Below are 27,669 nucleotides of genomic sequence, written 5' to 3' on the forward strand. Positions count from 1 at the left end.
CTAGCAGGAATTTCTTTTTCCTTCTTCACAATTTCACGAATAGAAGATTCATTCTAACTACATCTTAGCAACCTCAGCATACGATTTTTTTTCTTTCCTTAATAAGTCAAGAACTTTCATCTTTTCACTTAAAAGAAGCATGTTATGGCTTCTCTTTGGCATATCCAAATTGCAAGCATCACTACTCTTGCGCTTTGGAGCCATTATTAAGTAAAATAGGGATTAATTGAACACAAGCACTGTGATACTGTGACAATCAATCTGATAACTGAGACAGCTACTAAGTGACTACCAGGCAGGAAGTATAGACAGCATGGATATGCTGGACAAACGGATGACTCATGTCCTGGGCAGCATGCAGCAGAATGGTGCAAGATTTCATCATGCCACTCAGAACAGCATGCAATTTAAAACTTATGAATTCTTTCTTTCTACAATGTTCTATTTAATGTGGACTGCAGTTGACTGCAGGTAACTGAAAGGGTGGAAAGTAAAACCGCAGATAAGGGGGGACTACTGTATGTCATAGAAAAGAGCTGGCATGCCACTCTATGTCAGAAGCAATCTGTCCCAAAGCCTAAGGTAGGGGTGAAGGTTGTTGTTGACCACTCCTTACTATAAATCCTTTCCTCTTTCTTTCTTACCACCACAAGTCTCCCTTGGCTCCTTTCTCTACCTGTCTGACTATTTTACAGGATAACCTTTTGCTGGATTTCTCCCCTTTGACCCCTCCCATAAAAGAAGTCAATGTCTTCTCACTCCACACATTTCCTAGGCAACTGCAAACATTCTCTTGGCTTCGACTACTGTAGTCCATTTGCTGATGACTCCTAAATTTACATCTTCAGTTCAAATCATTCTCATGAGCTGAAAGTCCATTTAATTAACTAATATCACATATCTCTTCAAAAGTATTTCAAATTCAACTTGGGTAAAACTGAACTCACTATCTTCCCTACCATATCTGCTAAAGCTACCACCATCTCCCCAGTTACTGAAATCAGACATTTGGGATACATTCTAGACTCTTTTCTCCTTTGCACCCCAACTTATAAGCAATCACATGGTCAGAGAAGGCATAAATCTTTCATTGCAAACTACTCACAACTACTTTGTGACTCATCTTGCACAAATGTAAACTATATAAATATGAACAAATTCTTCTGGTTTGTTAGAAAACTACTAAGTACAATAGAAAATGTAATTTACTAAATGGTAGATGAACGAATACATTAAGGTTTTGAAATTGATGAAAAGCGTTTTTAATACCTTTCCCAATTGTAGAGATTAATATTGATCTGGATTGCTTGATAAACAAGGCCAGCCTGAAGAAGTACTATTTCAGCCTCCTGTATGTTCCCACTAAACATTAGTATGTGAGCCATTTTTGATTCTTTAGATGGAAGATTTTTTATAGAATTGATGTATTGAACCTTATCAATCTAAAAAAAGAAAAGAAAAATATTGAGGTAGAAAATAGAAATATTTACTATGGAAGGTATACACATTTATAGTATACAAAAAGATTAGGGATTCCTTCCTTCTGTTTGTCCTTTATCCTGAGGGAAGAGCTAGTGAGAGCTTCAGCTTTCATTTTTATCAGGAGAGAAAAGGACTCTTTTCACATATCTGCTGAATTAAAAGTTCTATTGTTAAACAAAAAAAAAAAAAAAAAAAAAAAATAGAAATATAATAAATTATGAGGAAAAAACACATATACATACATATATGCACACTCTATTTACTTACTTCACCAATTGCTGCATAGGCTATTTCGGCAGTAGTCATGTCTCGATTAGCAACTGCCATGGCAGCTAGGCAAGCCCACATGGTTTGTTCCTAAAGTGAAATGAGAACAATGATCTCAACTACATGGCTGAACTGCCTTAAAATAAACAGTGATTTAAATACTCATAATAAAATTATATTTTAACTTAAAAAATAAAATATTACTAATCATGGCAATGAAAAAAACAATAATTTGATAAATTAATTAATGTAGAAATTTCACTGTGGTCACTGTTGAAATATATTAATAACACATAGAGAACTGCTTTTGAATAGAATTTTCTAAAGATTTTCATTTAAATAAATAAAAAAATAATTTATTTTTGAATTTAATATAACTCAAGAGTATAAACCCTTCAGTGTTTTTGATGAGGTATCAATGAACATAACTTACCAGGAACAAGAGGAATAGTGAGATTCTTAGACAATGCTATTATGGCAGATTGCCACCAACAACCCATTGGAAGAAAAAGCATTTAAAAGTCATTTCACAAAGTGTATTCTAAGGGAAGTTAACTGATGTTCAATAAAAGAGATCCATAATCAAACATGTCTGGAAAATATTAGATTCGACCAAGCTGGGAAATGTTGATCCAAAGCAGAGATTCTTAAACTAAGCTTTACAAAAGAATCATCTAAGTAACTTAAAAAATATGCCCAGGACTCAACCCAGATCTAATGAATTAGAATTTTTATGAGGGTAGAACTTAGAAACCTGATTTTTAAAAAATGTTCCACAGAGGATTTTTTTATGTGCCAGTATGGAGAAACTAACTACTGGTCTAAATTACAGCCCCTTCAGAAAATAAACTACACAGCAACATCTATCCCACTATATTGCTCATGTCTTCATTTATAAAACAGAAGTCATGATCCTGTTCACAATTTTTCCAGTCCTTAGCTGTTATCACTATTCATCTTGCACAAAAGTATATTAACACACAATATATACATGACTAAGGATCTGAAATGCAAAGTACCTTAACAAAGCGGCAAAGTCTTACAGCATCTTCCCATTTTGAACTGCTTACATATTCATGGAGAATAGCAGGATATGGTGATATGCTGATGTGAATCAGGGAGCCATCAGCTCTTCTTATAGTTACCTGATTTCCAACAAAACTCACAATATGGGGATTTTTACTAAATTCACTGTTGAAAAAAAGAAAAGTGCAATTTAAAGTTATATTTTAAGCAAAAATTTTCACATATGCTAAATTTGGGAAGGGGACCCTGACATATTTATGGAGTCTCCAGTCTCCAAAATGCACTCCCCAAAAAAGTTAACTCTGGAAAGAATGTATATATTCAAATAAACATTTGAATCTAACTTGGTATATACACTGGAAGAAAATTATACAGTTTAAAGTGACAATTTTTATTACATATTTGGGAACTATTCCTAAAAGAATTTGAAGAGGCCTTTTTTTTCTGAGTTTTAAGATAAATCACATAAATGATTAAATAGCTTTAGCTTTTAAAAGTATTAAAGGGTAAACTGATAAAAATTAAGCTGAATTCCAACATTATTTTCTCATAATGAAAAGGGGTGAACTTTAAATAAAGAGACTAACTTCTTTTCTCATTAGTTTAAAAACTTTTAAAAATAAGCTGTTTTATTTTGATGCCTCTCTGGTTTTGCTATGGTTGTGAACATGAAAATAAAAAATGAACTCAAAACAGATTTGAAAGCTAAGCTAAGGTTTGGAGTCAAGAAATCTTTGTATTACTATTTTGCCAAGAGTAAAAGATCTCCTTGATATTTCTTAGAGAATTTAGGAATATAAATGTATTTACTTTTCTGAAGCATAATTTTTAAAAAAAAACACCTTTTTAGTAACCTTGCTTTTTTTCTACTTTTAATATCAACCAAAAAATTCAGTTCCTGAAAGTCTCAAAGTCAATGATCACCTGTGATGGAGCACAGTTGGGTAGTTGTCACAAGGTTGTGCATTACTGAAAAATCTTGAGAGAACCTATATTAAAATCACTAAATCACACTGAAAAAACTACCTGAGCTACCATTAAACGGCACTAAGCTTAAAATTATATTCATATAAGGGACAAATTAATAGTTAATATTATACAACACTTTCAACTTGATTCCATCACTTAAATCTCATTAAGCTAACTTTAGCTGAACAATTTACTTACTTGAATTTGATTAAAGTGAAAGATAACTTGCAGGACTGAAATCAGAGGCAAAAACATGACATTCTATTAGAGTTTTATTTATCACAATACAGAATTCTATGCAGTAAAATGTTACCTTGCATCCTTTTCACATAATGTTTTAGGCAAAATGTCTCTGTCCACGTAAACCGTATTGGGGTAATACCACAGTGTAAATCGAGTATCTTGAAGTCCACAAAGGATATTGCATGTATCACTCCATGCCAAAGTATGCACCATTGTTCCTTAATTTAAAAATAATGTTAATGTACTATTGGTTTCAATATATAAGAATTAATAATATATCTTTAAAATCAGCTGACAAGCAAGACTACATCTAATTTCTGGTATGTACAACTCTACTTTGTAGATCATATAATGGTGAAAACACATTAAAAATTTCACTTAAGCATTTTTTAAAATATTGGAATGCTTTACCTAGAACCATTACATTTTTAATTTGCAGGTATTTCTTTCAATGTCAGTTTAGCTGCAGCAGATAAAGACTTGCTAATAAAATGCTGTTAAATATCTAAGAAATGTGAGATCAAAACATTTTCACAGGTTTCTCACACAAGTAAACTATTTAATATATGACACAGTAGATCTAAGGAACTTGACGATAATTAAAATTTTAAATGTATTAAAATTATTTTACCAAGTTTGATAATTTGTTCTTCTTTCCCAAATCGTTTCACTGAGGTAATATAGAGATCTCTATTTTTATCAATGAAAGCAATTTTTCTGTCATTGGTAAGTCCTTTTTGATCCAGAGCAATTTCTAAGATTTCATTCTAAAATTAAAAAAAGAAAAGTAAATACTGGATTAGTTCTAGTGCTTGACATAAGATCATTTTAATTATTTAATTATAAGAGCATTTCTTTCTTTAAAGATAAATGTTTTTCATCTATTTATAATGATAAAATTTTCCTGTTAAATAATTTTAAACTCCCAATATACTAATAATTCAAAAGCTGCACTAAAGTGTAGTTACTTCACCTGAAATCCAAGGGAAAGATGCACCTTAAAATACAATAAGATAATGTATACTTTTATACTCTGTAAGTTGAGAAACATTCCCATCTGTCGACCTGTCCTACCTTTAGTAGACAGGGTGAAAGGGTGAGGTAAGTCTGAGCATCACATGAGAGGTCTATTTTGATTAACAAGTTCTTCATACCAAAACTTATTATAGATAGATTGCTTAACGCCTATATTTTAAAGATTCATAAAAATAAATTTCAATCTTTTGATGTAGGTATTATACTTACTCTGTGAATGAGAAGATTGAGACCCACAGTCATTAAATGATTTTGCTCAGAAAAAGCTATATACGCCAAGCATATCTAAAACTTATAACCTACACTCCTGACTCCAAGATCATCACTTTCCCCACAATAACAAAATATTTCTGGTATACAGCATTAATCTACTATACTACTAGTGAGATGAATGTATAACGTGGAAAGGGTTTAGTATGGATTCATTTCAATTTAATCCAAGAGGGATTTATTTACTGCTTACTGTGTCTGAAGACTTTGCTAGAAATTTTGGATTCAACAAGACTCATGATCACACCATCAAGTCACTATGTTTAGGTGCACTATAACACCTTTCACAACAAAACAAAACACACATAAACCTTTATCCAAATTGATAAATCAGTCACATACTAGTTCATAATACATTTTAAAGAATTCAGCTCTTCTCTGAAATATCATAATTTATATTTTAAGGAAGAAAGAAATTTTGTTCCATGTCAATTAAGGCATGCATGCATGAAATATAATTCTAGGAATTTTCAAAATGGAAACCTTTCAGAGAAACTGATCACTACAGTAAAGAATTGCTTATCATCACCATCAAAAGAATCTAGTATATTTTTTAAAACTGTTAAATAGATACAACTCTTCTCTCTAAAGAAATTCATAATCAAAGGACAATAATGATAATAATGCTTATGAACATAGAAAAAGAGGGTTTCCTCCTCATTCAGTAGGGCTTTCCCATTTTCTTCTTGTCTAGTCCTACTTTCTTACCCAGTTCTATTCCCCCTGGGTTACTCTGCAGTGGGACATGAAAGCAGTTTTGTGTTCATTAAAACCTTCTTTGCCCTACACTAAGTCATATTCATTTAATAATACACAGACTTGAATTCTAGTTTGGGTTCTGTTATTGCTTGGGAAGATCTTGGGTCTTAGTTTCTTCATATATAAAATAAAATAGACTGGGTGATTTTTCTGTTATTCTATAGAGTGTAAAATTTAAAAATCTCTGTTATATGTATTATACATGTTATATATGTTATATTATATACAAATGTACTGTGTGATTGAGCAAAGTGTGAAGGGGGAAGACATCACTTCCATTCTTATAATTAGGAATTTATAAATTTCTTACATTTAGGAAATCCTTACACTTAGGAAAAATGTTCTTGAAATAGTGTTCTTGTTTAAACATTTAAACAAATATTTATTTAGACTTGTTAAATGACTCTCATTTTAATCTGGAAAAGCTGGGAAATTTACTTCTTTTTATATGCTTAATCCTACTGAAAAGGAAAAATTCTGCTTCCACAGTCTTGATTTAAAATGAGTACAATGAAGAGGGATCTCCTATTACTAGTGCGAAGGTAAACTGATACTATCTCTTTGGAAGATAACTTGACAATACTTATTAAAATTACAAATGCTCATATTCTTTTGATCCAGCAACAACATTTCATGAATTAGTCCCACAGTTATACTAGTACATGTGCAAGAAGATATATATGACAGGTAATTCATCTAGGCAATACTGTAATAGCAAAAGACAAAACAAATGTCCATCATCTGGGTAAAGATTAAATACTGATACATCGGTAAAATGTTATACCATACAGTGAGGGTGGAAAGGATTGGGAAAGCACTTATGTATAGATATACAAAGATCTCCAGAAATGAAATATTATGTGAAAAAAGCAAGATGCAGAGCTATATGTTACATTTTTGTAAAAGAAGTGGAAAAGGAAATATATCAGTTTTGATTGTATGTGTACTAAACATCTCTGGAAGAATGTATAAAAGATTAATAGAAGTGGTTGCTTATTTGATGGACAGGAACTGTATTGATGAGTAAAAGGTGTAGTACAGAGACTTTTTCACTATATACTTTTAATGCTTATTTCTGAAACATATAAATGTATTCATTATTCAAATTTAAAACTAATAATTACTAAAAGAAGAAGATTAATTTAGAGTAATGCTTCACCATAAGTATCTAACAATGAAGTTAAAAGCATCTTTAGACCCACTTGTTTAGAAGGATAACTCAATAGAATGTGCTCCTTTGTTTATTTTAAGGCTAAAATTCAGAAACCAATAAACAATTCACAATTCAAGGTCTTTTTGTACTTCTATAGAAAATAACATTTTTTTCAGTTTAACTATATTCTTAAAACCTAAAGAAAATGCTGGCTAAGGACTAGTTAATGAGAAAACTGTAAGATATTTATTAATAGAAATAGATTTTATTTACTAATAGGAGCTAAAAGTTTAATCAAAATAGACCATGTTATTGAAAAGCAGTAAAGAGCCTGGACAACAGACTTATAAGAGACCCTTTTCTTCAATTAATTTGCATATGTAGTTCCTGTTATAGACTTTACCAGTGCTTAGTCTTTAACTGTGACATTGTTAGGCAAAATCGATAGAATGCACACTGATTTTAAATATAAAATTAATCTCTATGTTTTCCTTCTTAAAATGAAAATATTAATCTTAAAAAGGAAGTAAATAGTGGCTATTAACATTAGAAATAGCTCATGTCCATTACCTTATGAGAAAGAAGCTTCCCATCACCTAATGGTTTTCCAGTTGATGCCTCAAAAAGGAAGATTACTTGAAAAAAAAGTAGAACATTAATTAATATGTTGTATTAGAGTTTTTATTGGTAAATTTCAATGGAATTATCATAATCCTCATGAGAAATTAAGTCTTTAGACCATTGAGTATCTATCAGGACAGAAGAACAGCAGCATAAAATTCCTATTTATTAATGGGGTCACATTTCTTATGAAAACAGTGGAACTCATTACTTCTTCCTAAAACACATTTGCTAATTAAAATTGTTATTAATAATATAGCATCAATGCTCCTTAGGCTCAACAATGGCAAGTCCAAATGTGGATGCAATTTGTAATTCCGATGGCTCTGATTTAGACCAATGAAACATCACAGACAACCATATTCCACAAAGGAAAAATGTGTCCCGTGCCTACTATAACAGCAATGTGTTATGTGCTGTTCAGTATTCTCTTGTTAATACTGTAGTATAATAAATAATTTATCTGGTCTTTGTCCTGAGTTCCTGGTAGGGAGCTTCCAAAAGCCCTTAGACAGCTTTAGGATAGGGGCGATAATTAGAAAGACCAACCATGTGATTGGAGAGTTGGAACTTTCAGGTCCCTGACCTCTGGAAATGCGAGGGAGCTGGAGACTGAGTTCAACTGTGTGGACAATGATTTAATTAATCATGACTATGTAATAAAACCCCATTACAAATTCTGGATGTCAAAGCTCACTGGAGCTTTTTGGTTGGTGAACACACTGATGTGCTGAGAGGGTAACACATCCTGGGAGGAGAGGGAACGGAAGCTGTGTTCTTCCTAGGCCTCACACTATATGTATCTTTATAAAAAAACTGTAATCATAAGTATAGCTTTACTGAGTTGTGAGTTATTTTAGAGAATTATCAAATTGACGGGGTCATGAGAAGCCATGAATTTGTAGCCAGTTGGTGAGAAAAGCAGGTGTATTGTGCACTGAAAAATCTGTTGAGAGCAAATCTCATGTTGTGCTCTTATCACAATAAAATACAAATACAAATATAAATAAATAAATAACCTTTAATCCTCAAAATTGCTTGGAAGCCACAAAAAAGACATAAAATATTCATTAAGATGTGTAAATATAAATTTCACTATATAAAAACAAAATTTGGTAACATTTGACGTTAACAGCCCAATTTCCCTCAGATTTATCTCTAAACCTACTTATAATAGCACCAGTCCTCACCATACATACTCTGATTTCAGGTGAAGGAGTGTCTAGTGCCCATACCACTCTACCCCTACCACATTCTTTACCTGCACATTGTCATTCTACCTGCCCAGCTTTCTCCAAGATATTATTCTATCAACCCACTTAACAACCCACTTTCTCCTGTACCTTTTAACGTTCCTTTTCCTCTGGTTCATTCTCAACATATAAACACTTTGAAGTCACTTTCATTAAAAAAAAAAAAAAAAAAAAAATCCTTGCCAACCCTCAAGTAATCACTGGAAATGATTTGCCTCTCTTTAATTCTAACCTTCCTGAAACAACAGTCATTCCAGCTTTTACCATTCTTGACCACTTCAGCCTCACTACACTGACACAAAGGCTCTTGCCTGGATCACCAATGACTCATATCTCTCTCCAAATCAAAAAAACTATTTTTAGTTCTTACTCCAAGAGTCTACTCTTAGTCTTGACCTCCTAGCAGCACTGCACACTCCTGACCGTCTTCTTTCTTGAAACTCTTATGTAGGCATGTAGGCTATGTATAACATTCTTTTCTCCCAGTTCTCTTCTATTTTGGACAATCCCTCATTCTCCTTTGCTAGTTTGTCCTTATCTGGTGACCCCTGTTCCTAAGGTTTTGTTCTTGGTTGTATTTTCACAATATATACTTTCCCCAATATCACCTACTTTCATGACATCAACCTCTATCTAAATAATGATAAATCAAAGTTCTCTATTTCCAACCCCAGCCTTACTCTGATGTTCTGCAGTTGGTGAAGTTGTGAAAATTATAGGAGAAGGCTGGCTGGTAAGCTCAGTTGGTTACAGCACAGTGCTGATAACACCAAGGTCAAGAGTTCAGACCCCTGTACCAGCCAGCCGACCCATAAAAAAAAAAAAAAAAAAAAAGAAAGAAAAAGAAAAAGAAAAAAGTATTTGTAGAAAGAAAATTATAGGAAATAGTGTACTGAAGAAGCCTGGAACAAATGCTGCCTCTATCCCCTTCCTCTGTTTCACCAAGGCTTCTCCTAGTCTCAGATGTGACAGTGGATTGGTAGTTGTTGTTTTCTCTGTTGAAAAGATTGTTGAAAACATAAAAAGGTTGTTAGACTATTTTGGTGGTTCTTTTAAAGTAATTCTCAAATTACTTTAGCCCAAGATTCACCCTAATTGGAGTAATTTTATACGACAACATATACATATGATTACAAAAAATGAAAAGATAGACGTGTTAGGAGAAGACAGAAGTGGCATGAGTACTCAGCAAAAAAAAAAAAAAAACCCAAAAAACCAATTTATACAGATCATAAAAAATACTAAAATATGTATAACATGATATTTAATTCCAGAGGATTATACATTTAGTATATTAATTATTAGATTTTGGTAAACCATAGACTGTTGAGTTTGAGGTCACTGGGTATATTCATAGAGGAAATCAAATTGAGGTGGTCATGAGAACCCATGCCCTTGTTGCAACATTTAGTTATGTTCTAAAATTGCCAATTATGTTGAGAAAAATGAAAAAGAAAATACTATACAAATTTAAAATTAAGTAGAAACAAAAATCAGAAAAACTTGACTTCCATTTTAAAAAATGCTTTGGGCTTGGCTAAACTAGATTATCTTCATAACTATACAAACTAATAACTTTTTTAAAAAACAAAAGCTTTCCATCCTTTTGCTGACTGCCCATATTATGGAGAGCTGGGGGTACATGGATAAACTCATCCACTTTTTACCACAACTGTAAGTGAATCTGATCTACTGGAGACTGGACCTGTATTTCAGTGTTAACATGTAACAGAAACTGCAAGTAAAGGATGAGGGAGCTAAAAGAGCTGCTTCTAACCATAAGCAAGTATTCCCTAACTTCCACTCCCCCCACCCAGACATTTGTTTTAAATAATCACCCACATTAATATCATAGCATCTGTGTGGGGAAAATAGGATAATTTAATCAGGCTCTCTTGGCTCAGGTCTGGTTGGGGGGGTCAAGCAGCACATTTCTTGTAAACAAGTTATGTGTGGGTGGAGTTAGTGCGCATGTGCACCAATGTATCTTTTTAGTTAATTGCTATTGTGTGTTCTGCAGTTTGTGAAGGAGACTGGCCAGCAGAGAGAACATGTCTAAAAATAGAGCATGTTTACTGTGCTGGCAGCTGCTCAGTTTTTCTTTGGACTTTGTCTGTAGCAGTTGAGTTTTGAGTTTCTCTTTGGATTGCCTAGGTATTAGATGTGTGTGTGCTGAATAAAGACTATTATCTCTTCAACCTAGGCTCCAAGGACCTTTTTGATGGTTACCGAGCTTGTAGACCTGCGTGTGAAGGGTTAGTGGATGGGCTGGAGGGGTCTGTGAGCACCAGAGACCCAGCCCTAGCCATACAATCTGTGTCATGTGGATGGAGAGAGGAAGGAAGGCAAATGTAGTAGCTCTAATACTTAATCAATCACCCAAAGGAGTATTCAAATCCATTCAACATCTATCTATTGAGCACCTACTATAGTATAGAGTACTGTGCTGGGCACAAGAATCTTGCCTATAAAGGAGCTCCCAAATTAGGAAGGAATCACTGATGTCACATGTGAAGGCCAACTTCTTCAGGTTAAAGATTAAAAGTACTTCAATCGTGTTTCCTCTTGCTAGCATATACCTTTATTAAGCCATCAATGAATTCTAGTTTCTTTAAAGGAACTTAAAATATTTCCCCTCTCAATTTATGTAAGTTTTACAATAATTTTTAGTATTTTAAAATTTTTCTATTTACAACAACAAAACAGAACTTCATAATTATCTTGTTTAAAAATCAAAAATCAAAATTCATATAAGTAAAAGGATAATTTATTGGCACATAAATCTATATCTGTATACATTCATAATTCCTTCTAGCTCTTAAATTCTATGAATTGTCAAAGGACTAAAGAATAATGAAATAACTTTCAGATGTGAATTAACTACAGAGAAGTTCGGAGAATAAGATATATTCAGTTGGAAACACAAATACTTTATTAAAGTTTCTATCTTAAATATGTGGTGTTGAATGAGAAAAGTATAGACAACTCATAGTGATCACTAGGATTTTCAAATTTCAGTTGACTGAAAATAAAAATCTGACTTCCAAATTATTATTATTATTCAATTACACGGTCATCTTAATTCTGTCTGCTATCTGGACACTATTTTATTTCATTCTCTCTTCCTCTTTTTTAGCCAGAAAGGAAGTCCTTTAAAAAAAAAAAAACAGCAATTATCAAATGCGCTCTTCTCAGAGAAGGCCTAAGGCATGAAGAGACAGAATAGCTCTACTCAGGAGAGTTATATTTCCTACCAGTATGAGAGGTGATACTATCTGAAAGTACTGAAAATTTTAGAACGACAGTTTTCTAGCTCCTGAATTAGGTCTTCCATGGCATAAATTTACAAAATTAACACTCAAGTCATATTTTTTTGGTAATGTCACAGTAATGCACAATGTTTCACAATATGTATTAACAGAAAGAAAACATTATGTAATATTTAATATTTTTTCACTAGGCTTTAGAGATCACTTACTCTTCATGGTTTTCCTCTTATCTCAGTGGCTCCTCCTCCTCTTACCTATCTCTATTTTTTCTTTTCTTTTTTTTTTTTAGATAATTTGGATTTTATTAAAGTCCCATCTCTAAATATTCATGTGCACAGTCTTTGGTCCTCCTCTCTGTCTACACTCACTTCCCAGGTGATTGCATTAAGTGCCATGGCTTTAACCACGAGCAGTACACCAATGACTCCCAAACTTATAACTTGAGTCCCAACCTATCTCCTGAGCCCTGGGCTCATTTATCCTATTGTTTACTCTCCATCCCTGCTTGGATGTCTAAGAATCATTTAAACATACCATGACCAAAACAAGAACACTTGGTTTGCAGACCCATTTCAAACTTCCTCCTTCCCTATCTTCCATCTCATTTATCCAGGATAACAACCTAAAATAGGATGCTTGGCTCCTCTCTTTCCCACATGCTCACATCCTTACCATGGCCAAATCTTTCTGGTTCCTGCCTATCTCTCTGTCCTCTTGTCCTACCACTCTCTGCCTGGTTCATATTGACATAGTCACAAGACCTCTGGCAGTTTCTTTAACATCACAACCATTTCCACCTCAGAATCCTTGTACTTGATTGTCCTATATTTATTACCCTGTCTCACCTCCAAAACTATTCTGTCACCCTGCGTTAGTTTTATCACAGCATGTATCATTAGCTGACAATTTATTATACATACTTTTTGTTGGTTGTATATTTTTATTTGCTGGATTGTCTTTCTTGTTCACCACTGTATCCTCAACTTCTAGCAAAGTACTTAACATTGTAAGCACTCAATAATATTTGTTGGATAAGTGACTCTACGGTACAGCAATACCTTAATAAAATGGTTTGACTATACTATTGAATTTCTTAAGCTGTTCATACTTTTCTTCCACTTTATTAACTTAAAATATAAATTTAAAAAAACCAAAATAAATAGTACAAGAAGTGCAATATTTGCTTTGTTACCACATGAAGAAAAAGGGATTAAAAAAGATTAAAAATCCAAAAATTAATAAACATTTTTTAAACCACAATCTTGAATTCAAACTTTACCAACAGCCACGGAACATATAAAGATTCATTCCTTACCATTGATCTTTGATGTTGTAACACTATCTATTTGTTCTATCACTTGGATATATAGTATGACAACTTCAGTTCTTTAATTCATGTTGAGAACAAATTAAGATGCTCATTATTCTTTCATATAAAGTATTAACAGATGAGAAAATGAAAGTTAATTTATGAAAACTTTAGTGTTAAATTTCACAGAAATTTGACACGGACAATTATAAAAATGTACTTACTTTTTTCATCAGCTTTCTCTTTTATTGCTATGGTATCATTACTCAGAGACACAGTCTGTGCATTCAGAATATCTGTTCTCATTCCAGGAAATTTTGGAGAAGAAATGAAGCGCCCTTCATAAGAATATAAATAGATACCACCACCATCTACAAGAAGAAAATGCCTAAAAAATAAAGAATAAAAATATATTTGCAAATAGGAGTATACTATATTTTCATTTTTATATTAGAGAATAGTTTACTCTTTGGAAAAACCTAAATCTTACAACTAAAGTAAGTACATAGACATATAAAGAATGGAATATTTTAAAAAATTGAAGGTCAATGTTGGTTGTTTTGGTTTGTTTCCCGAGTTTTTGTTTTTTGATGGATGTAGGGGAAGAAAAATGAAAATGTCTGTAATCACTACCCTACATACTAAAATTGTGACTTCTTTTACATTATACTCATAATTCATTTTCTTGCCTAAAAAAGATCTCTATACAAAGGCAATCAGAAAATTTTATAATTTACAACTTAGTGATTTTAATGCCAGGTGCTGCTGTTTGTTTCATGAATATTAATACTTATTTCATAATTAAAGATTATGTTAAAGATAATTGAAGATTAAATACTGGTTAAAGTCTAAAACAGTGAAAATGATGCAAAAGTTAATATCAGGGCCAGTATATATTAAAATAAGACGCTTCTGACTTTAAAACCATATGGTAATTATCAATATGTCTTCATATCTAAAAACTCACATGTTTTGCAGCAACTACTCAGGTTCATTCACTGTGTTGACAGCTACATTCAAGGCTCTGTATAGCTAATCTTTTATTAACTGAAAATGTAAATATTTTATGGTTGTTATATTTTGCCTTTGAAAATTTATGAATATAGTAAAAAATAACTCAAACAATACAGAGAAAGCAAAAGACCTCTTGTGATCCTATTCCACAGGTAACTATGGCAAACAAAGTATGGATATACCATAACTTTACTTAGCTCACTCACTCCTGATAGATATTTATTTTATTTCAGATATAGTGTATATATATCTCTGTATGTCTACCCTGCTTATTTCCTTAGTACAATTTCTAGAATCACAATTACTAGATCAAAGGTTATACACTTTAAAAAATTTAATATATATTGTTAAATTGCCCTTTGAAAGGTTGTATTGATTTATAAGCATGCTCTGGTTATATTGGCGTGCCTGTTTCCCCAATGCTGAAGACATTACTTTTTCGAATCTTGTCTTAAAGGTCTTTATATTCTTGATTTAGAATAATTTATTGATACAGGAATTGCTAATTGTTCTGTCTTGCGATGGAAACAAAAAGGAAATTAATACCAAAATCAATGAAAGGTTAGTACCTAACGAATACCAGATGTACACATTTCAATTAAATTAACACTTACAGATAGGTAGGTAGTATATTTAACTGAACGGTCTGGCCCTTACGCATTAGTATGTGGCCATACACATTAGTGCATAAAAACAATATTTGCTAATCTTGACAAAGCAACACATCATGTTAGTATATATTCTTTCTTTGTCTCAGTACTAAAAGCATTCTAAACAAGACACTATAGCTTTTAAACTCCTTGCAGGTAGACACCCTGTTTCTAGGGAACAAACATCTCTAATTGTATAAAAAAGACAGGTGTGATAGGCAGTAACTAAAATAGTCTTTAATTACCTAATTCCTTATGCTATTAACATATGCCTTTAGTAAGAGCATATTTAATAAATACATTTATAAATAATGTATAAATATATACATTTATTTGGAACTGTTAGGGTAAAAAGCATTTCAGAAACACGGTTTTTTAGACAGCTGACATCTTACCTTTTAAATGGCAAAAATGACTTTTGTCTTAAAAATTTATTATAACTAAATAAATCATATATTTCAATTTCAATAAACAGATGATATAAAATTTGACATAACATTTTCTTGATTATTCAAGGTCATCAATATGATGATCATACTCTTCAGTAACTATTTAACTGATAGCTTTGATACTCATGAGAACCTGTTGGTGCTCAGAATAATTATTCTACTCAGCTACACAGTTCTGCACTTTTAGTTTTCTCTATGCTCCCAGGCAGTCATTTGTCTTCCTGTCATGGTGCCAGCCTCTAACAGCCCACCAGCACCATTTCTCTCCCAGTTTACTATTTATAAAATGCTGTGGGCTAGGAAACCTGACAATAAACACTATTAAGAGCTGCCTGGGTGATGAGTAAAGGGATGAGGAATAAAGTACATGGTTTTAGTGCAAAGGTTTTATGGGTAGCTATTTTAAGTAATTGTCAATTATATTTTCATACTTTATTCCAAGTTTTATTGGGTCATAGCTTTTAAGTCTGACCTCTGATTCAGTAGGGTATCAATATAGACTAATTGACAGTTTTCATGGAAAAATTTGGGTTCCTGAGAAGTAGTTATTCTTAATTTACTCCAGTTAATCAGCCTGGAGTTTCTTAGTCCTGTACACACTGAAGGTCTTGGTAGAGAATACTATTTTCACACTTCAGGTCACAGACCAGTATTGGCTCATAAAACCAATGAGTTTCAACCAATATTTAAGAACAAAAACAAAACTAAGCAGAGCAGAATAGAAAATAGGAGAACCATGGGGTCAAAACATTTCATTATAATTTGCCTGTTTCACTCTCATTCTCTCATGTCATATTCTGATGTTTACTTACAATGAGTTTATTCTCAGCATTTTAAATAAATTAGTAACTTTTAGATTTCTCAGTCAATTTCTAATACAGTAAATGCTGATATGTATATATAACCCATATATAACCTTCAATAACTTTTTAAGACTGTAAAGAAATTCTAAATCTAAAAAGTCTCAGAACCATGAATCTAAGAGGTTATTCTTTTTTTTTATTCTAAAACATATAATAGAAATAGATTGATTCCAAATGACTAGTGTAACATTCTGTAAACAGGATGTTTTAACAACTACTTTTACTGCTATTTGAAATATTTTAACCCCAATTCCAACAGTTAAACATAATAAATTACCTTTCTGCTTGCACAATTAAACTAACAGTTCCTTCTTTGAGATCAAATATAAGTGGTGTATTCCAGTTCTTCGTACTAAAAGACAAATAAAATGGATATTTATAAACATTTAAAATTCCGAATACTTTAAGTAGATGGGTACTCAAATAAAATGACTTTAGTTTCACAGTAATTGTGTATGTATTTCTATTACAGCACTTGGTGCATTGTTGTGAAATTATTCACTTACATGTCTGTATCCCTGACTAGGAAGCAGAGACTCTTGTGTCTCCAGCAAGACATTCAATAAATGTTTATTGTAGATACTGCAATTTGTGACTTGAGGAATCCTAAGTATAAGTCCAAGTTCTACTATTTATTAGCTCTGAGTTTGGGCAAGGAGTAGCATGGCGTAGTGAAAAGAGGATAGGTTTTTGCTGCACAGATCTGGATTAGAAATATGGTTTTACCACCTCCTGGCCATATGATCTTAACAAGCTTAACCTCCTAAGCATTAGTGTCCTTATTTGTAAAATGGGGATAACAATGACTAACATAAAGTATCTGGCAAACCGTCTGTTATATCAGGTACTGAACAAACAGAAACTATAATAAACAATAATATGATGAACATGAGCATTTAACCTACAGGTCTCCCAATGTTATTGTTGGGTCGAAAGAAAAAGATTTCTGCGAAGAATTCTGTAAACTATAAAATACTGTATAAATGTAGCTATGACCATAGATATTGAATAAATGGATAACTAAATGAACAAATAACTCCTTTTGCTTTTATATGGTAATGTGATCCAAAGATGGGATGGGGGGCAGGTAAAGAGAACATTTACAAATGGAAAAACCTATCCTGAAATAATCAAAGTTGTTTGAGAATTTAAAATAAGTTTTATTACTCCTATATATTCTGAATTTCTCTCAATAAATTTCAGAGAACCAATTCTTCAAATCAGATTAAAACTCATATTCAGATCCAGAGGGATGGGGGAAGGGGAAAGTTGCCATGAGTAGCAAACTGGTGAGCAATTAATCTTGGCTAGTGCAAAGAATCTGATACCCACTTCAGTAAGTAAACACATACATAAAGCAAAACAACAAACAAATTACTACTAATAATTAGTGATTAGTTATTACTAATTAGTAATTACCACTAGTAATTAGTCTGGAGTTCATAGGTATGATGAAGATACGTGCTTCATTACTTTAGAAAAAACATCACTGCATCCGTCATTAATTTAGTCATTAGAATTAACCTTCATTCTTTCTCAAAAAAGCTGATAAGAAAAGTAGTAATTATGTGATATTCTTTTTAATCTCCCCTTAGAAAATATGAGATTTCTTACAATTGAGATTCATATAAATGCCATAGAAATATAAAATCCCTAAGCTATAATGTTGAATATAACAAGGGTATTTTCAATACAATTATTTGAAAAATCCAATGAAAATTTAATGTAGAGTGCTCGTATTATTTTCTTTTTCTGGAATTTCTTTTGATGTAAACCAGTAAATTACTTGCATGTTTGTTTTAAAAATTATATTTTTATTACTAAAAAAGAAGCAACAGTTATATTAAGGACTTGGATTCAAATCCCAGATCTTCCTTTCGTAAAGAAATTAAATAATTTGACCTAAGGCAAGTTATTCAATCATTCTCTGTGTCCTTTAGTTTCTTCATCTTGTAAAATGGGAATAATAACAGTAAACACAAAAGATAGTATAACAATTGCTCAATAAATGACAACTGTTATTATCTAAAATATTATTAGGTTTTTAAATTTAATGAAATATGTTTTGTTGATGACAGATCTCAGCACTATTGCATTCTTACTACTGCTCCTTGGTATTTCACTTTAATAACTATTTTGCATCTTATTAAATGTCTTGGTAACCAAGAGGGGGAAGGCAAGGTCAAATCAGAAAAGAAAAAAAGCAACTTTATACTTTCCCACATATTAACTGGTATGGGAAAAGTACAGTAAAAAAAAAAAAAAAAGAAAGAAATAGCAGCTGCTAAACTTTTTTTTGTTGTTGTTGTTTTCTTTAAGAGTAATCAAGTGCAATAGTGAGCAGGTGGGATGAAAGAGTAGAACAAGGAGTTTGATCTGTAACTGACTGTGAGCAATCAATTGAGATAACTCACTAACTTTTGACCAGCTTTTGGTATTTTAAAAAGCAAGCTCTCTAATACAAGTTAACATCTAATGATAGTAATCCTACAGATTCAAACATGTCCTTGCCACTATAACTAACAGAATAAATCCCTCACTTAGGGCAGTTGAGAGCCCTTCCTTTTTTCAAATGAATAAGCTGAAGAGATCTCTTCTATTCTCCCCAACTCCATGAAAAATTAATAATTCAAACACCTATCTACACTAAGTGACTGTGAGAAGATTTTCTCACATTCTATAATCCCTTCCCTATATCTCAGCTGTTTAACCTGGTATCTTTCTTGACCTTTGCCATATTCTTACTGTTCCTCCTTCCCTTTCATGAAAAAACAAAAATTCACATAATTGAGCTACTTGTTTCTTTATTAACTCTCCTCTGCTTCTCCTATTTCATTAATCCAGACTTAGCTGTTTTCCCAAGTTGCAGAGTCTGATTAGTGGCAGATTTACACAGTGAGTGGGAATTTTTTAATATATACCTGTAGCAGTTGTTAATTAAACTGAATACCTTTGTGTTGTATATTACAACACTAGACTTTATGTATTTTAATTCATTTATTCATTAAAAAATAATTATTTATTAAGTACTTACTATGTGTTGGTCACTATAAGACACATATAGTCTCTATTCTCAATTTTACATTCAATGATTAAACTATAATCGCATAATGTTATAAATATAAGGACAAAATTTTAAAAAGAAAATCCTTAACTATTCACAACTCTTGAAGGTATCACAGTGGTTACTTGAGTTTTCTGAATAGTTGAGAGGAGTTACCTGGTTGTATGTTAGAGCCAGCTTGTACCAGTTGTTAAGTTTTCAAGAATTTTGTAAGCTGACTGTTAAATAAAGCCATTATTTACAATGAAATTATATCAATTTACAATCAAGCAAATTATATTAAAAACAAGGGCAATAAATACTCAAAACTCATTGCTTCCAGATTATTTTATTATAATTTACTATTATCTATGCACCTGAGATTATTTACATCTGTTGTATTTACATGGTGTCAATACTATACAATGGTTTGCTACTCTGCATTTCCTCCCAACTCTGCTTTCAGTGAAGTCACATTGGTAGCTTAAAATGTGTTGTGGTAGAAGTATTTACACCATGGAAATCAGCAAGCATGGCAAATCATGCTTGTTTGTTTGTTCGTTTCCAGAAAGCCAGTTGTCCAGCATTTTTCAGCATACATTGAGTTACCATTTTAAAATATCAAATACGTTTTTAAGTTTCAGGTGCAAGTTTAATTGGATATATTGAATCAATCTCTCTCTTCTAAAACAGAGTATACTAAATATATTTTCTTTCATCATTTCTGGACAACTCTGGGTCATCAATATGAACATTCATGGTTACCCTAAACTATGATATTAAGCCTAAATACCTCCTTGTGTCCTTAATGAATACCTGTCAGCCTGCTGTCAGGTTGCAATCTGTCCCCTCTTATAGTGGATAAGTGGTTCCATTTACCATCATTTATTTATGCACTCTTATAGTGGATAAGTGGTTCCTTTTATCATTTATTTATTTTGAAATCAAATTATACTAAATTCCTTAGAACTGTGAGTAAAGTAAGAGTAAACACTATCTCAGAGAAGGTATTTCCTACTATAAAGGTGAATATTAATCTTTGATGCACAAACTTTATGAGATCTATTTTCACTGCTCATAGCTCATTTTTTCTCACTTTCTCATTTGAGTAAGTTTAGGATAGGGTGAGGTTTTGAGAAAGTTAAGTTTAAGTCAAATCATGTTGACGTAAAAGCTTAAAGTAAATTCTTCATCACAGACAAAACCTTGGATTTTTAAGAAATGCAAGATGCTTACGAGAACACATAACATTGAAGAGACGTTGAAACAACTAAGTGTGCATAGTTCAAAGATGCTTTAATGACTCTATCTCGAAATTCCAGTAAATCCATTGCATCATTAAGAACGTTACGAACCTAAACAAAGAAAAATGAAATACCAACAGACAACATTAAAACACATCAAAATTTTAAGTAGGTAAGTTTGCAAGATTTTAAAACAAAAAAAATTTAATGCACTTTTCATTACCTAATTGTATAAAAAAGAATTCAATAGGAACTAGGCAAAAGAAGGCATGCTTGGGTATAAAAACCAACCAAGTACAGATATAGAAAATCTCATAAAAATAAGTAAGAAAAAAACTATAGAGATTTCTAACCTGCAAGTCAAACTGAATGATATAGCAATCAAGCAATCACATGAAAAATGCTGTAACACTGAGATATAGTCAAAGGAGGGTGGCATATAAAAGTTGGAAAAAGACTCTATGATTTCTGTCCAAAACAGTAAGAACGTCTCTTTTTAGGATTAGATTTTACTTTAAAATTAAGGTTCTAAAAAAAGACATAACTGCTTTAAAAATCAAAAGTGGAATAGGAGATCCTGGTAAAGAAGCTAATTGTATAGTGAAGAAACCATGCTGCACAGAGGGCAGAAGGTACTCCACATGTAAAACCACTGAGATAATATACAAGAAAGCTAACACTAACAAAGTGAGATTTGCTTGTGATAGTCAAAATTGTTATAAAAATTTGTAACAGACTTTGCAAGGCTTCTTACACTTAGCAACATTGGCCAAAAATTTTGAAGTTGATAGACAAACTGCAACAAATCAAGAAAAATGTTGTACAAATTAAACTTACCTAATGTCTGGTCAATACTAGAATGGGTAAGGCAGTACAGTAAGTAGTAAAAAATAGAATAAAAGATTGTAATTATACCTATAAGTTAATATTTCTTAAATTCTCAAAATGTAATCATTTTTCTAAATATAATGTGACAATTATAGTATTAATGAACAGTTAAAGGGTATGGAAAGAAAGAAAAATAAAGTTAAACTTATAAGTACTTCTTCAAAATACTTATAGCTACAAAGCATTGCTATGGTTTCAGTGTTTGTATCTCTCAAAATTTATATGTTGAAACCTAACCATCAATGTGACAGAATTAGTAGGTGGGGCCTTTGGGAGGTGATTCAAGCCCTTTAAAAGAGGTCCCAGAGAGTTGCCTTGCCCCTTCCATCAAATGAGGACATAGCAAGAAAGCACCAACTGTGAACCAGAAAGTGAGCCCCCACCAGACACCAAATCTGCCAGCACCTTGATCTTGGACTTTCCAGCCTCCAGAACTATGAGAAATAAATTTCTTTTATTTATAAGCTACCTAGATCATGGTATTTTGTTATAGTAGCCTTAATGAACTAACACAGGTATATTATATTTTTACTATCTGCTCCCAAACTCCCACCCCCACCAAAATATTATCACCATGCAAGAGTGATGGATTTTGGATGTGTTGTCCCCTCCAAAACTCATGTGGAAATTTGATCTCCAATGTGGCAGTGTTGGAAACTGACTGAGTCATGGGGGCGGATCCCTCATGAATGGATTAATGCTCTCCCTGGGGGAGGGGGGATTAATGAGTGAGTTCTCGCTCTATTAATTCCCACAAGAGCTCATTGCTTAAAAAGACCCTGGCACCTTCTCTCTCTCTCTTGCTTCCTCTCGCCATGTGGTCTGCTTGTACCCGCCGGCTGCCTGCCACTTTCCACCATGAGTAGAAGCAGCCTGAGGCCTGTGCCAGATGTAGCTGTCCCAGAATCGTAAGCCAAATAAACCTCTTTCCTTTATAAATTACCCAGTCTCAGGTATTTCTGTTATAGCAACACAAAACGGACTAAAACACAGGGTTATTTATTATGCAGCAATAAATAACTAATACAGTATGGCTGCTAAACAGCCAAAAGACAGACAAGAGTGAATATCAGTTTTTGTCTGCCCAGAATCAAATGATACCTTTTCTGGTAAATATGCCTTGATTTCTCTTTGCAGAACCACTTCTTCCACTATTCTTAGTGACTAAGTAGTTCAGATGGGGTTGACTAATTCCCCCAAACACTCCGTCTCCCTCAACTAAATTCACTTAACCTAGACTTAGCATATGAAACCCAAGGATAGGCCTTCTGCTGGAATTACTGGGAAGAAAAGCACTCTTTCTGCTGGACTTTAAGTTGGTAGAACGTAAAAGGTACCAAGGCCACAAAATGGAGAAAGCCTTTCTGAAAACAAAGCCAATTATAGAGAAAAGGAAAGTCAAGGAAGAGAAAGGGATGTGGTGCTATTGATATTTAAGCCTCTGAAAACAATAATGTATCAAGTCAGTCTAAGAGCTACCCCCTTCATTCCTTTCTCTCCCTAATCAGTCTTTCTCCTTTCTTCTTCTTCATTCAACAATATCAATTGGGTGACAAAACAACTTTGTAATAGCAGCCAAGCCAGAAAAGCTAATCACCTCAAACCAGCTTTGGCCAAGGAGTTTATGCACTGGTCTCAACTTGAAACTGGTGACTTTCAATCAAGAAATTAAGTTTGTTTCTCACTCAGCTTGCTTTTTGCCTTACCAGTAAAATTCCACTAACAAGCTATACCCATAAAATTACTGATCCATGCATAACTATATATTATAGTTGAGTCAAGATCATAAGATTTTCTTTCTGCCCTGTTCCTTAAGATAACATCTCAGACATTAATTTCACAAGTTGTTTGTCTAAGATGTTTTGCAGGACGCTTGGAGTCAAACTTGTCTGAACCAGCTGTGCCCACAGACCTATATTATGAGACTGTGTGATTGTCCAATGGATGAACTTTTGACAAAGGAGGGAAAAGGGCTAAAAACTCCACCTCCAGACCATGCTAAAGCTGCCATTTTTTGAACATGTGAACCAAAGAGAGGCATGCAGACAGCTTGCACATGTGCAGATAGCTGAAGAACCTCCTCAAACCCTTTATCCAGTCACTGCCACACATGATCCTCACTACCCCTAACCCGCTCCCCATAAATGTCTCTAGCTCCCTGCCATTGAAGAGGCAGATTTGAGATTATTCTCCCATCTCCTCGCTTGGCTGCCTCATGAATAAACCTTTTTTCCTGCTGCAAATACCAGTGTCTCAGTGTATTGGCTTGCAGCACATCAGGCAATGGACCCCATCTGGCTACAAACTCTGCCCCTAATTTTACCTTCTGACCACACAAGGTCAACCACCCTTCAGTTTAATCTTTAAATTTCCACCCCCAAGAGAACATAGGGAGCATATAACATACATGACACCACAACGTGCATGCAGGCTCATCCTCACTTAAATATGCATAGGAATAACCCAGCCTTTGTTAAATATGTACAAGTTCCTATAGCTAGATCCTTACAAGTTGTAACTCCTATCTGTTCAGGAAGCTTGGTTTATTTTAGGTCATAAGATTGACCTTGCTCCTGGTTTGCACAACCCACAATAAAACTCCTTTTTGTTAAATGCTTAGATCATTTTCTTTTGCGTTTCTAGTGACATACACAATAGAGAAGGACCCCGAAGGTGTTTACCTGAAACAAGTCTAGCTCTTGACTTCACATGAACCAACAAATTTATTCTTTTTTTTTCCCTTCATTTTTCACCTTAAATCAATTTGAGTTGAATTTATGGGGAAATGTTTTTTTGAAGATACCAACCTTGGAGGTCCATGAGAACAGGGTCCTATTGACTACTGTATTCCCCATTGTCTAGCCCAATGTCTGGCCAGTAAGGCTCACTCAATAAATATCCATTGAATGAGTGAATAAAATTATTCTAAGAAAAAACACTGAATCGGCCCAATTTAGCAAAAATGAAATCAAATGTTTTATAATCACTGAGAGAATAAAATTCCTTTTAAAAAAAAGTGTTCTAGTTCTAAAACTTTGAAAATTTATTTACAAACATTATGTTAAGTACAAAGATAATTTGGATTTGATAAGCCATTCAAAAACCTCCACAGTTATCTCACATAAAACAATCCTCTAATTGCTAGAAAGATTCCTTTTTATAATGAAAGAAAAACTGTTTTGAGATATAGTCTCATCTTGGGACATTTTTATAATTAAAGCTAGAACTTATTTTAGCAATAGCATATTAGCTAGCTCCCATGCACTATACAGACATAATAATTATGCCCCAAATTAGTTGACTGTAACTCACAATGCATTCTTTGTCACAGGCACATTACAGTTGGCACATGGAACCACACCTGCAGGTTCCATGCCTGCAGTTTCCACCAACCACGGATCAAAAATATTAAAAAACAAATAAAAAACGATAAAAGTAACAATACAACAATAAAAAATAATAGAAATTAAAAATACAGTGTAACAACTATTTACATAGCATTTGCATTGTATTAGGTATGATAAGTCATCTAGAGATGATTTAAAGTATACAGGAGAATGTGCATAGTTTGTATGCAAATAATGTGCCATTTTCTTCAAGTGACTTGAGAATCTGCAAATTTTGGTATTCACGGAGGTCCTAGAATAAATACCTCATGGATACTGAAAGATCAAGTATACTATGAATAATATATTAGTTCCCAGATTAATTTACAGAAATATATATTTACACCATTATCTAGATTCAACCATTAATTTACAGGAAATACAGAAGACAGAAGGGCATGTTAAACCACACCATGGTCATACAATCAGCAAAGTCCAGACTGTAAGAAAATCTACCAAACAATTTGGTTTCTTCAACAAATTCAGGGGGGGAAAAATAGAGCTGGAAGTGTAACCTATAGACTAAAACAGACTTAAAAGACACATCAACCCGCTGGCTGGTTAGATCATTTGGTTAGAGAGCTATCATACCACGATCAAGGGTTTGGATCCCCATATAGGCCAGCAGCCAAAAAAAACAACAAAAAAAGACACATCAACCAAGTGCAACATGTAAACCATTTTGAATCCTGACTCAAACAAACTTTTAAAATTGTGACATGTGGTAGACAACCAAAAATTTAAACACTCTGATAATTTCATATTATTATGGGGTGGTTATTATTTTTAGGGTATGCTACTGGTACTATGGTTATGTTAAGAAGAGTCTTATCTTTTAGCTGTATATACTGAAATTTTACAGATGAAGTAAGATGTCCAAATTTGCTTCAAAATAATTGAGAAAAAGGGAAAATAGAGATGGACATGGATGGGGCAGGCTTGATCATGGGCTGATGGTTATTGGGATGGGATGATGAACATATGGAAATCCATTACACTACTCTATTTGTGTATGTCTTAAATTCTCCAAATAAAAAGTTTTAAAAATTTAAAATAAGCAAACAGAACAAAAAATGCATAATGTACCTAATTATGATGACTCTGGTAATCATATTATCCAAATTAAAAAATCTCGATACTTGGGCTAACAGAATGTATGAAGAGACCTGCCCAACAAATCACATGATATATGTTTCCAAATTTTTATAGCAATCACAATAACATGAATTATAAATATTGAAGTTAGAGGCAACTAATACAGATAAGAGGAGGAAGAGGAAGAATGTGAGTCCCCCTTTCTTTGGCAGAGGATTTGCATTGGCATATTGTCTTTGGCTTCCTCCTCGTACTTTTCTTCAACTTTTTAAAAATATACTTGTTGAGTGCTTTTTATATGCAAGGCACTGGGCTAGGGGAGGCCTTATAAAAAAGACAAAATAGTACCTGTGCCCTTAAGAAACTTGTAATTGAGGAGATAACTCCTCCCACTGACGTTCTGTGACCAGTAAAACATTTTCCCCCACCTCCCACTGCCATATCCCAATCTTCCTATATTGATCTATCGAGTATTTCATTTCAAAATTACCTGTTTTTATTGTGATGGGGTTAAGGACACCAAAAGATGGCACCACAGCATACTGAATATTTTAAGCTGAAGGAACAGGGAAAACAGAAGATGCAGGAAGGTCACTCTGACCTTCACTCTACCCTTCTCCCTTGAGGCAGGTAATAAAACCTAGTAAGGTTTTCTGACCTTCCCCTGAGGCAGGTCATAAGACCATGTGAGAGGTGTCCTCCCTATACCAGGAGGAAAGGAACATCCTTATCTCTGAAGACACATGGACACAAAGAAGAATCAGAAAGAAAAACAGGACTTCTAAGTTTCCCCCAGTTTATTTCCATTAGATTTTACCTTTTCTGCCCTATCATATTTGTCCACAACTACACACTCTTCATCAAACCTAGCAGAAAAGTACATAGGTTTAACCATTTCTTTGGGTTTTCATTTCCTCATGAAGGCTCCCGTATCATGTAAAATTTATATTAAATAAATTTGTATGCTTTTCTCTTGTTAGTCTGTCTTTTGTTAAAGAGGCCTCAGCCATGAACCCAGAATGGGTAGAGGAAAAGATATTTTTTCTCCCCTACACCTCCTATCCCGCAATAAGAACTTCTTACAATTTCCCCATTTTCACTTGCCTTAGGTAATCCTTAAAAGGAAATTAAAAAAAAAAAAATCAGGTTAAATAAATTCATCCAATTATAAATAAGTAAAACAATGTAACCCTGTCAGTAACTAGCAGGTTAGGCCTGCCTTAGAATCAGCTCCAGGAGTTAAATCTAACTTGCTCCTATTTGTCATAGCTTCTTCTCACCTTCTAAACTGAATCCATATATTCCCTAAATGCTTAATTACACTATCCCTGTCCTAAACCCATAACCACAGTAGCTACAAGCATTCAGGTTCTATACCCGT

At 33.2% G+C, this 27,669-nt stretch overlaps 1 protein-coding gene across 1 annotated transcript in view; it reads right to left on the minus strand.

The window, feature by feature from the left end:
• IFT80 (intraflagellar transport 80) overlaps positions 1-27,669 on the minus strand; it is a 105,450-nt gene that overhangs the window by 17,482 nt on the left and 60,299 nt on the right. Inside the window, exons 8-16 of the mRNA XM_063102998.1 lie at positions 20,912-21,030; positions 16,910-16,984; positions 13,881-14,044; positions 7,775-7,839; positions 4,619-4,754; positions 4,058-4,205; positions 2,769-2,940; positions 1,750-1,839; positions 1,270-1,442 (exon numbers count right to left, since the gene is read on the minus strand). Of these exons, the coding sequence (XP_062959068.1) occupies positions 1,270-1,442; positions 1,750-1,839; positions 2,769-2,940; positions 4,058-4,205; positions 4,619-4,754; positions 7,775-7,839; positions 13,881-14,044; positions 16,910-16,984; positions 20,912-21,030 (1,142 nt within the window). The remainder of the gene's footprint in view (positions 1-1,269; positions 1,443-1,749; positions 1,840-2,768; positions 2,941-4,057; positions 4,206-4,618; positions 4,755-7,774; positions 7,840-13,880; positions 14,045-16,909; positions 16,985-20,911; positions 21,031-27,669) is intronic.

The sequence above is a fragment of the Cynocephalus volans genome, chromosome 1 (genome assembly GCF_027409185.1).
Source record: "Cynocephalus volans isolate mCynVol1 chromosome 1, mCynVol1.pri, whole genome shotgun sequence".
NCBI classification, from domain to species: Eukaryota; Metazoa; Chordata; class Mammalia; order Dermoptera; family Cynocephalidae; genus Cynocephalus; species Cynocephalus volans.